Here is a 12,500-nt window from a genome sequence, read left to right as displayed (position 1 = left end):
CCTCATTAAGGCCCGACACGGGGGACATGGAGGAGGGATGGTGGGGGGGTTGGGGGTTAGGTGCTGGAGAGGGTGTGTGTGTGTGTGTGTGTGTGTGTGTGAGGTTTCTCTACCACCCCTGCCATCTGTGAAGAGGGGTGGTTGGGGAGCCCCCACTACCACAGATCGTTAACTTCCGTCATGCGCTGCCCAAACGCGATGCACACTAAAATAAAATAAATAAACTCCATTCTCACCACAGGGTGCTGGGGTAGTGATATGATGTGTGTGTGTGTGTGTGTGTGTGTGTGTGTGTGTGTGTGTGAGAAAGTGGTGTTGTTGTTTGTTTACACTTTTGGATGGAGTGGACTGGCCAGATTTGGTCCTTGTTCACTATGCAGTCAGTGGGAAGCCTTATCTGTTTTCTCCACAAGCTGCCTGCTCTGGATTCACAAACACACACACACACCCACACACACACACACCCACACACACAAAAAGCACTGAAGCCAGCCATCAGCTGTAAAGAAAGGAAGCTGCAGTAAAACTCTGCTGCAGCAACCCAGACGCGCACTAAAAAAAAAAAAAAAAGCTGCGGTCTTAGGTACGCTCGTTCACTCTTCCTCTGCGATGGGGGCGAGTGTTTTTTTATTTCAATAGATTGCTGTAATTCGGTTCACCCCCCCCCCTCATTTTTTGGGTTTTGTTGTTTATTTTGTTCCTGGAATTGGAATAATACAGGATACGTGTTTGGGCAGTGGACTGAGAACAGCTCGGTTGCTGACTGCTCACAGCACGGTTGCCAAGGGTCGCCTTTCTTTTTACCCATCAGCCCCGGCTCGGAGGGGGTGGGAAGCAGCTCCCCAAGGGAGAATGGAATGAGGGAGCGAGAGCGAGAGAGAGAGAGAGGAAACAAGAGAGAGTGAGAGAGAGCGAGAGAGAGAGAGAGGAAACGAGAGAGAGGAAACAAGAGAGAGTGAGAGAGAGAGAGGAAACGAGAGAGTGAGAGGGTAGTCCTTCAGTGGTATTATTATCCAGTAACACAGTGCTCGGGTACACGGGGAGATGCATTGGCAGCGCACATCCTCTCCTGGTCTTTTGTCTGCAGAGGACATGACAGCTTCCCTAATGAATGATATATCCTTGATCCTGACCCTGGATCAGTTTGTGGGGATGCAAAAAGAAAAAGAACAGCATTCGGTGGTATACTGAACAATCTAGGCTCGTGTACCCAGGATATTTCTCTTTCAACATGAAACCTTCCTGAACACTCCACACATTGATTTGTAGAGAGGAATTCAGGGGAAGTGTCCTTTCGTGAAGGAGCCGCTTGTCATCTTCTCAAAAGATAGATTTGAACCTTTTTATGGTCCACATGGAAGGAAGGTCTTAACAGGGCATGTCTCTGCTAAATCAATAATGATGGATATGGTGGTTGAAGGTCACCCAGATTTTGTGAAATGTCAGTGGTCTCATGTTATGAAAGGCAAATTCAGACACCAGGTAAAAGCAAATGACTGAAGAAGAAAAACAAATCAGCCGTCTCTCATAATATTGCGTGGGTGGGCAGACTCTCTTGGCCTCAGAGGGTTAAACTTTATTTCTCCTTAGTTATTAGCCTTGGGTATCTATAATCCACTTCCTCAGTGGACTTGGCTGTCTGTCTGTTACAGCCTAAAAAACAGCCCCTCTCCATCTCTCCATTGACGAGAGCCAACGCATCTGTGTAAACTCCTCTTCAGTGGGCTTATTTGTGTTAATTAGTGAGACATCACTGAGACAATTTAACGAGCGCGAGCGAGCGAGCAGACACAAATGAATTTTCTTGAGCGAGTGAAGCGAGCCTCGTGGCCCGGAATACCAATGGCGCCCACGTGGCACCTCTCAGAGGAGTTGTGTGCGGGCGGAGGTATCTACTAAACCTCGTCTCAAGTGAGAGGCTGACCCCGTCGCCCAGGAGGACATTAACCTGAGGTCACATAGAGAAGCTCGGTGCCAAGGGAGGATGACAGGAGCTTTGATTTGAAGGGGGAATCGGTGCCCTCGTGCCAGCTGGGGTGGGGCTGGTAGGGGATGGGCGGGTTACGATGCCAGCTTGTGGGTCATTCTCGGACATCTGTGCCCCCCCTGATGAGGGGGTTGGACAGGGGCGGCCATTTGCCCCGCATCACACGGACGTCCTCGTGAAACACCAGACGTGGTTAACGATGAGCTCCATGGCTGAAACCCCCTACCCTCCCCCCAATCCCCCCTCCTGTGCCACCTGTGCCCACCTCACTCCCCTCCCCTTGCCCGACCTCTGCATCTCAGCGCCATTAGCATTCTGACGCTGCTAGCGTCCCACTAAGTTAGCTGATGGCTCTCTGTTCGCTGACAGGCCGTCATACAGACTTCTCTGCCAAGCAGCCTGCTGTTCCCACTCCCCACATCCATGCTTGAGTACCCTCCACACACACAGACACAGACACAGACACACACACACACACACACACACACACACTCAGACACACACACACACACAGACACACACAGACACACAGACACACAGACACACACACACACACACAGACACACACAGACACACACAGACACACACACACACACACACACACACACACACACACAGACACACACACACACACTCAGACACACACACACACACAGACACACACAGACACAGACACACAGACACACACAGAAACACACACACACACACACACACACACACAGACACACACACACACACACACACACACACACACACACACACACGCACAGACACACACACACACACACACACACACACACACACACACACACACACACACACAGACACAGACACAGACACACACACACACAGACACACACACACACACACAGACACACACACACACACTTCGGCGTGGAGCTGCACAAACATGTCACCGGCGCCAAGGTCACCCACCGTCAGCCACGATACGCATCGCGTCGCGATCAAGGCCGTTGACGCCGCGCTGGCACTCTCCCGGCGCGAACAATGACTTATCTCTCGCGCCCAGCGTCCGAACCGCTCCACACTCGGCTGCGCCGCTGATACCCGCTGGCTCCGGCTGGGCACTCAATCTCGCCCGCTCGGCCACGGCTTGGCGAGCACTGAGAGGCCCCAGCCTTCCCCCCCCCCCCCCCCCCCCCCCCCCACCAGCGCCGTCCCTGGCCAGTCTAAGACTTGAAGACAAAATAAAAGAGTTTGTCTTTTGGTTCCCATAGGGGAAACCCATGAACGTTCTACCTTTAAGACGTTTTTAAAAGAAGCTTGTTTTTTTTTTTCAGAGTGCATTCATTAGCATGGGAATAAGGGGATTGTTTTGAGGTGAGCACAGCGAGAGAGTCAGTCACCCTGTAGATATACTACATAGTGTATAATAAGGAAATAAGGTACTGCAGGCGTGTGCGGCACACACCGGTGTATTTCCGAGGTTCTCATCTCTCTCTCTTCTCCGTGTTCTGACTCGTTTCTCACTCTCGTCTCTCATCCCCTGCTCCCCAGCCCAATCCCCAGGTGTACCTCGGCAAAGGTGTTTTGATCTGCGGCACGCAGAGAGACCCGCACTCCTGCGGCACCTTTCTCTCGCTCTCACCTGTTGGAACAGGCCTTCGGGGAGGAGCACAAGTCCAAATTAATCACCCCCCCCCCCCTCCCCTCCATTGTCCCCCCGGCCTGATAGCTCCCAGCAGAGTCTCAGAGAAAAGCAGAATGGGCTGAAAGAGAAAAAGACACAGCCAACGACAGAGAGGAATGTTTGTTATTGCGGTGGCATGAAATATGAGGGAGGATTTATTAGAAAGGTTTTCTTTTTCGCTACCTTTCCCCCCCCCCCCCCGCCCTTCCCTTTTACCTTCCTTCCCTTCCTTCTAGCTCTCTGTTTGAGGAGGCTCTGGATGACAGGCATCGCCATAGAGACTGAAAAGGCGTTTTCTATATAAGAGTAGAGAGCAGAGCAAAGCCACATACTCTAAAAGGAATGAGGTGCCAAAAAAACCTACTGGTGAAAATGCCACAACATGCACCCGTTCAATCTTAGACAACTCAATTAAGGCATGTGGCAGCTCAACAAGGTGTTTTTTTTTTGTGAGATTTTCGACTGTGCTGACAGATTGGATTATTTTTGTTGCCGGTATGCTCGGCTTAGTTTTGCTTTTGTTGTCAGCGTAGGAAAATGCCATTTCATTGCAAACAGTAATAATATAGCATAGCATTGTATAACTCATCAACTACATAGCATGGCACTGTATAGCTCTGCGTGCAGTATATTGCTTATTTAGAGATTGTATTCTGGATTGTGTCTAGGTATGAACCGTTCATGCATCCCTCTGGAATGTGTCTAGATATGAACCGTTCATGCGTCTCAATGCCTCAGTGCATGTGTGTGTGTGACAGAGAGGTTATACAAATGCAGTTTTACAGCAGTAGCACAGGCATGGTACAGTAACCCCCCCATCCCCCTCCCTGTCTTTCACCCAAGGGTTGAGATGTTCTCTGGCCCTGAACCCCCCAACCCCCCCTGCCACCCCCCTCCCATATTGTAAATACGTTTGATTTGTGTTTGCTATAAAACGAGAGTTAATAGACCACGGACATTAGATGAGAGAGACACACTGTAAAGGCTATTGTTTGATTCATGGTTCCTGCTGTGTCATGGTTCCTGGTGTGTTCTGGTTCCTGGTGTGTTCTGGTCTGCCCATTAGTTGCTAGACAGAGTTCAAAGCCGAGGAAAGAAAAACTTTGGGAAACTTTCTGTGCCTGAAGATGAAAAGAAGAAAATCTCTCGCTACCTAATGGAAACAAATGATCTCCTAATTAGATTTGATTGTATTCTAGTCTAGACGGCTAACGGTGTTAAATCTCCTCCTGCATTATCTCTTTCTCCTCTAATGCGTTTGATTGTGTTCTGTTGTTTTCCACTTTGCTCACTATTGTATTTTATTGTGCTGTGATGAAAACGGAACGGTAGTAAATGCGATGCGGGTCCTTCTTGGAGCTCCTCTCACCACAGAGGTCACTTCATGCTTCGCTGTCTGACTGGTGGGATGTCTGTCATCATCATCCAACACGTCTCACGCGTCCGTATGGTGGGGTTACGAACAAACGCTTACAAACGCTGGACTTTTGCACAGAGGGGACGCAGAACAGTCTAATGCTGCAGCTCAGAATTGTGCGTCAATTCAGGCATCACACACAGAGGGAGAGGTGGAGAGAGAGAGGGAGAGAGAGAGAGAGAGAGGACGAGGAGGAATCTTAGAGAAGCTTAATGAGGTGCTTCACTGCTGAATGAGGGAAGCTTTTAATCACTTCAGAGTGGAGTCGCTCTGTTCCTTCAGACAGCTGGACTCACTTACTCCTCTTTTATCCTCTCTTACTCTCTCTCTCTCTCTCTCTGTCACACTCTCTCTCTCTGTCACTCTCTCTCTCTCTGTCACACTCTCTCTCTCAGTCTGTCACTCTCTCTCTCTTTCACTCTGTTACTCTCTCTCTCAACCTCACTGTTACTTTTGTTTACTTTAAATATCAGTCTCCCTTTTTCTCTCTATCTCTTCCCCTCTCACGTCTGTTTTCTCTTTCTCGCGCTGTATCTCTTCCCTCTTTCTCAGTCTCTCTCTCTCTCTCTCTATCTCTCTCTCTCTCTCTCTCTCTCTCTCTCTCGGTGGGGAATAACCCTCAGATGCAGCTCAGACTATCCCAGCTCCAAAGGCAATTGTTTCCATTCGATAAGGAGCTCAAAAGGGTGTAAACGCTGTTTCTCTAAGAAGCGTAGAGTCAGTCGGCCATGTTGCTCACACAAAGTAAAGTTTCCCCCTCAAGTTTGTTTCTTCCCCCCCCCCATCGTCCCTCTCGGCCAGCCGTCTCCTTTTTTCTCCTCTTCATCTTCTCTACTCCAGAGGAGCCATGAAATTGAACTCTTGTGTGCCTTCTCCTTTATTCTCCCGTCTTTCATCGAGCCTTCATCTGATTTTTTGTCTCTCCTTCCTCCTCTCCTCCTCCTCTTCCTCCTCCTCTTCTTCCTCCCCTCCTCCTCCTCCTCTTCCTCCTCCTCTTCTTCCTCCCTCCTCCTCCTCCTCCTCCTCCTCCTCTTCCTCCCCTCCTCCTCCTCCTCCTCCTCTTCCTCCTCCTCTTCTTCCTCCTCTCCTCCTCCTCCTCCTCCTCTTCCTCCTCCTGCGGGTGCAGATCCTGGTCCACGTGGGCTTCCTGACGGAGGAGTCCGGGGACGTGTTCAGCCCCAAGGTCCTGAAGGGGGGCCCCCTGGGGGAGATGGTGCAGTGGGCCGACATCCTGACCGCCCTCTACGTGCTCGGACACAACCTCAAGATCTCCGTCTCGGTCAAGGAGCTTCAGGGGTGAGTCTATGCTCTGTGCTGACCGTGCATACTGTGCGGTTTTTTTTGTTGTTTCTCTCGTGTTCTGTGGCGTTCGGTGCCAATGCAAGGTTGCGGCTACACAAGGTGTAATTGAGCGAAGGTAGAAAATAGCTACACCGGAGCCCGAGCTGTTATTTTGTGATTGCGTGAGGCTCACAGCGGGTGCCTTTGAAAAACAAAGGCTCTTTAAGCGTGTCAAGGTGAACCTCTGTGCCACCGTGGTGATCGCTGCAGTAGAATGAAAGATTCTCGACACTCAAGATGCACTTATTTATTTGATTTCAAGAGCTGCTCTCTCTCTCCCTCTCTCTCTCTCTCTCTCTCTCTCTCTCTCTCTCTCTCTCTGTGTGTGGGTGTGTGTGTGAAAGAAATCAGTATTTCAATATTCTAAGACATTTTCCATTCTATTGCTTTTTCTATCCAGTTTATCCAGTTGACGTGCATTGCAGCAACTCTGCAGGTGTGTGTTTCCCCCTCTCTAGCAGACACTGTGGTAACCAGACCAGGGGACAAGGGGACTGGTCACTGTGGTAACCAGACCAGGGGACAAGGGGACTGGTCACTGTGGTAACCAGACCAGGGGACAAGGGGACTGGTCACTGTGGTAACCAGACCAGGGGACAAGGGGACTGGTCAGGAGAGATTCATGCTTGTGCTGTCTTGTCCACTCGTACCCCCCATGGGGAAAATGACTGGCTGTTGATTCAGTTGTGTCCCTTTTATCGCCTTCATTCCAAAAATACAGACGGCACTCTCTATAAAACACTTTCTCCGGCTGCAGGACATATGTATTTTTTTTCCGCCTCTTAAACTTGACTTATTTAGAGGTGGTATCGATCGCTATTGATCCAGTGTTTTTCGTGGGCTGTTGTTACTTTCCCCGGCCGTATCATTTTGTATCCCGCCGGCGAGTCAGCACCCTTTTTATTCCTCTAAATGATGCAGACGTGAGCTTGACGGGCGTAAATCTGTCCGCCTGACGGAGGAGAGAGAGAGAGAGAGAGAGAGGAGGCAGCGCCACGTTTGGCTACCAAAGCAGAAACGAAAAGGGCTCGCTAAATCAGAGAGCTGTCACTCCAGGCACACACACACAAACACAAACACCACCCCCCACACACACACACACACACACATACGCAGACACGCGCACATGCCCAGTCCCATTCATACACACACTCATATGTCTTATGCATTTTCACAGACCTAGTCACTGATGGAGACGTAAGAGGTCTCGCACGGGCCGACTCATAAAATTGTGTCGTCTCTTCTCCTCGGTGGGCGGCGTCCGTTAACCGTTAGCGCACGTGCGGGTGGCCCCAAGGCAGCATGGGAAATGCCATTAAATCAGCATGCAGGAGGCCTCGTGCAGCGCGGGTGTCACCATCCGTCACCCCAGAAGCGCCGGCACCACTCGTTCCCTCCTGTTTTATGGACACACGCGTGCGACAGGAGGGAGTGCCCCGGAAGGTTCCGTTGTGCCGAGAAGGGAGGGTGGTTGTCAGTGACAACAATTTTTTTTTGGAGAGATGTACCACACATCATTAGCCCCCCCGCAACCTGCCCCCTCTCCCCCCATGCCTCTCTATTTGCCCCCAGTGGGATAGATGGCCGTGTATCAGCACCTGTAGGGAAGAGAGAGCAGAGACCTCTCATCAGTAGTACACGGGTGGAGGGGGGGCACTCAATCATCTGGCTCCCTCTTATTGACCTCAGGACACAACACAGCCAGGGGAGGAATGGGAGTCTGTAGTATAGAGAACTGAGTACCCAAGGTTCATTTTTATGGAAGGTTTTCTTTTGTTGTATTTTCTCTCTCTCTCTCTCTCTCTCTCTCTCTTTTTTTTTTTCTCTGCATTTTATTTCTCAATCTCTCCCTTTCTCTCTATCAGTCTCTCTCTCTCGCTCTCGTTCTCTCTGCATTGTTTTATTTCTCAATCTCTCCCTTTCTCTCTATCAGTCTCTCTCTCTCTCTTTCTCTCTGCATCTTTTTATTTCTCAATCTCTCCCTTTCTCTCTATCAGTCCCTCTCTCTCTTTCTCTCTGCATCTTTTTATTTCTCAATCTCTCCCTTTCTCTCTATCAGTCTCTCTCTCTCTTTCTCTCTCTCTGTCTCTCTGGTTGCTTTTAATTCTCAATCTCTTTTCCTCTGCCCATCCTTGCTGTCAAATGTAAATGCAGATGAAGTGTAGGTGTGCAGTTGTAGGTGTGTGTACTGTGGACATAAAGCATGGAAGACCCTCTCCGTTCCATCCTGCTAGACATGCCTCACATCTTATGGCAGGAAAGAGCTGCTGTTGACAGCGATGCGGTGGCAGTGATGCGATGGCAGTCCTTCGGTAAACATGACTTCTGGGTTGGCGCTACGGTGTCACGCAAGCCTGGCTCTGCCCGCTTTTTTGCGAGATGGATCGCTCAGCCGTTCTGAAGGGCAGACCAATGAGCGACAAGTGGGGGTGGCTTAGTGCGATGATGTTGAAATGAAGTGTTTGTTTGAAATGTAGTCACAGCAATGGTGGCAGTGCCAGAGCTAAACAAACATCAAACATCGAAGAGTTGAAGCCGGAGCAAGAAGAACGTGTATATTTATTCGTCAAGGTCAAAGACATTTGGTTCCTTACTACTAACGGGGGTTTGGGAAAAGGCCACTATATCAGCCTGCACTGTTACTGGCGAAGTAGGAAGTGTAGCAACCCTATAGAAGTCAATGCTGATTGGTTAAAGGCTGGTCCAATGGTTTCAAAATGAACTCAAAGTGAATTTGTGAATTAAGGTCTGGTTCTACCAGGCTAGTGTTACGTAGGCTTGAGTGGACCCAACCTCTCTGTCTTTTTTTCTCTCTCTCTCTCTCTCTCTCTCTCTCTCTCTCTCTCTCTTTCTTTCTTTCTTTCTTTCTCCCCCACTCACGCCAGCTACTTTTCTTCTCTGAGTGATTGTAGCGTGTAACGCGCTGCATTTGTTGAATGGGAATCCTGTGTGCTAAAAAGCTTGCCCCCGGGGGGGTGCAGGCAGGCCGCGGAGGAGAGCAAGCTCCATTTCGAGGGAAGTGGCGTGATGGAAATCTGAGAGTGATTTAGCAGGGCTGGCTGGACAGGGTTTATCACAGGCCATTGCTTTGTGTGTGTGTGTGTGTGTGTGTGCGTGTGAGAGTCTGTGTTTGAGTGTGTGTATATGTGTGTATTTATATTCCAGCATTGGTGAGTTGTATGTTTATGCAAGTGTATGTGTGTGTGTGTGTGTGTGTGTGTGTGTGTGTGTGTTTGTGTGTATGTATTTGCAAGCTAGATTGTGTGTGTTTTATGCAAGCGGCCTTGTATGATTTTGTATATGTGTGCGCTGTGTGTGAAGTGACTATTTCATCATAAACTCTTGACAATATGGCACTTATCAGCCACAGGACCCTTCATCTGAACATCTCAGTTCTCCCCAAAAGCTTTCGCCAACTCTTTATGTGCGGCTTTTCAAAAGTGCAACTTTTCAATGTAATTTCCCTCGGCGCCCACCGTAGTCGGATGGAGAAAATTGGTATTTTGATCCTATTGATGTACTATGAAACACAATTTCACTGTCAGAGAGATGCAATTATGATTTTTTTTTTCCTCCCCCCCCCCCCCCCCCCTCTTCCAGTCTTTTGATTTGGGCCTGATTTGCTACGGAGGATTTATTGATTCCTTCCCCATGCTTAACACATCAGCGACTTAACAAATGAGCTGATCGTGCTCGCTCTCGTCTTACCTCAACGCACCCCCCTCCGGCTTTATCGACACGATTCAACCAATAGATATTAGGAGCCTCAGGAGTTTAGTTGTACCTGCCCCCCCCCCTAAATAACATCCGTCCCATGAGGCATAGCAGCGCTAGTGTGCTTCTTCTCCAGCGCAGGACCTCGACACTCTGAAATAAACACTGCCGTTGATTTGAAAAATGAGATCCAGATTGTGATTGGAGTTAGCCGAGTAAAACCCACAATATGACTCTTAATGAAAGGAGAAGGGAAAACTAATCAGTCTTTTGGAGTGTCGTTGGTTGTGGATTATCGTCGTCGTCGTTGTTTGTTTATATTACCATTTACCTGACTGGACATCACATCTTTTGTTTCTCTTCATAACACTGATCTTCACCACACGTTTGCTATAATTATTAGATAACTATATAAACTTGTAAAATCATTAATAAATATATTATTATTACTATAAACATCCTAAATTCTGCGGGGCCTCCCCTTCTTGTTTCGTGTCGTGAGCTGGCACGTAACATTTCTAGACATTATTTCTTCCACAAAAGAGTGGCGCTGGGTAGTGGAGCCAGAGCAACGACTGAGAGGGATTGAGGCGTCTGCTCACAAATCACACAGACAGGGGAGAGCGCTGCGCAGTCTTAACAAACTATATGTCCTCAATTCACTTTTTTGTGTGGTAAACACAGAGGAGGGAGAGCGAGGCTATAGAATAGTCTAGCAAGCTGTGAAGGAAATTGGCAGCACTGTGAGACGAGGCGAGAACAGTCTGGCTGCTGGTGTCACTGCTGAAAATGTGGGCATTGTAACGGAGCACTGCTGAAAATGTGGGCATTGTAACGGAGCACTGCTGAAAATGTGGGCATTGTAACGGAGCACTGCCTGTCTGTCTTGGAGGGTTTGGCCTTCTCATCACAGCTTTTCTACCTCAGGTGGTTAGTTGAAATGTTGGGCAATTCGTTGAAGTGCTGGGTGGTTAGTTGAAGTGTTTGAGTGATAAGGGGAAGTGTTGAGTGATAAGGGGAAGTGTTGAGTGATAGGTTGAAGTGTTGAGTCATAGGCTGAATTGTTGGTTGGTAAGTTGAAGTGTTCAGTGATACGTTTATGTGTTGGTTACTTATTATAAGTGTTGGGTGGTTAGGTGAGGTGTTGAGTGATAAGGTGAAGTGTTGGTTGGTTAGGTTGAAGTAATGGTTGGTTGGTTAGGTGAACTCTGTGTTTGCTTCTTTAGTGCAAAAATGCCTGGTGGTAGACAGCCTCAAAGAATCGGAGCCAAGGATCGGAGCTCCTTAATGTTTTGTAGCTATATAGTTATGCAACAAGGTTAGTGGAGATGTTCAATGCCAGGGTTGAAATGTACAGAGAGGATGCAAGGTGAAGGGAGACATATTCAGCAGAAAAAAAATCCTCTTTACAGACTTCATCGATACGATCATCTGAAACATCAAGGTCAGGTTTAAGACGTTTTCTACAGACATTTGTTTGTAGAGGGCAAGTACATTTTCATCTCTCTCTCTCTCCTCCTCAGATGTGCACACACAAGCACACACACAAATACATACACGCAACACACACACACACACACACACACACACACACACACACACACACACAAACACACATACAGAGACATGGCACACAGAGTCTGTCATGTTTTTTCTCTTTTCTTTTACTCTCTCTCTCCCTTCCCACTAGTCAGTCTCGCTTCAGTCTCTTATTTCGCCCACTCGCACTTTCTCTTCCACCTGTTCAATCTTTATCTGTTTCTTCCTCCCTCCCCCTCCCTCTTCCTCCCTCCCTCTTGCTCTTTAAATGTCTTTCATCCTCCCTTCACCTGTCCTGCCCCCCCCCCCTCTCTCTTCACCCCTTTCTCTCCTCTATTCACCCCATCCATTAACCCTTTCATCTCCTCTCTATTCCTCTATTCCTTTCATCTCCCTCTTCTACCTTCACCCCTCTACTCTCCTCTTCTCCTCCTCTCTCCTCTCCTCACACCCCTCTACTCTCCTCTTCTCTTCCTCTCTCCTACCCCTCCTCCCCCCCCCCCCCCCCACACACACACACACCCAGAGGGAGAGGGTATTTGAACGCCTCCATCCTGCTGGAAGCTTCCAGAGCGCTTAATGGCGGGCTTCTCATGGCAGATGAACACAGCCATTGGCCGCGAGGGCGCTGGGTGCCAGTGTGTAATTGGCCACCAAGGGGCTGATTAGGGGGTGAGCACGACGTGCGGGTTTACGAGGCGTGCGGCACGCTTCGCCTTAACAGGAGGGGGGAGACTAACCTTAGGTTTGACCCCCTCATCTATAGCCACGGCTCGTCAGATGTCAATTGGATAAGGATATGACACCAAGCTGTGGCTGTAACGAGATACCTTCAGGGCATTTCAATAGAA

The 12,500-nt window shown here is 49.0% G+C and overlaps 1 protein-coding gene across 2 annotated transcripts in view; it reads left to right on the top strand.

Annotated features, from left to right (window-relative positions):
* Window positions 1-12,500, top strand: part of LOC105900199 (alpha-1,6-mannosylglycoprotein 6-beta-N-acetylglucosaminyltransferase B) — a 123,968-nt gene that overhangs the window by 54,814 nt on the left and 56,654 nt on the right. For both annotated transcript variants that reach the window (XM_031563617.1, XM_031563616.1), the window contains one exon: window positions 6,182-6,351. In XM_031563617.1, coding sequence (XP_031419477.1) covers window positions 6,182-6,351 — 170 coding nt within the window. The remainder of the gene's footprint in view (window positions 1-6,181; window positions 6,352-12,500) is intronic.

The sequence above is a fragment of the Clupea harengus genome, chromosome 26 (genome assembly GCF_900700415.2).
Source record: "Clupea harengus chromosome 26, Ch_v2.0.2, whole genome shotgun sequence".
Taxonomy (NCBI): domain Eukaryota; kingdom Metazoa; phylum Chordata; class Actinopteri; order Clupeiformes; family Clupeidae; genus Clupea; species Clupea harengus.
Note: the sequence above shows the minus strand (reverse complement) of the source record. Positions and strands in the feature narration are given on the sequence as shown.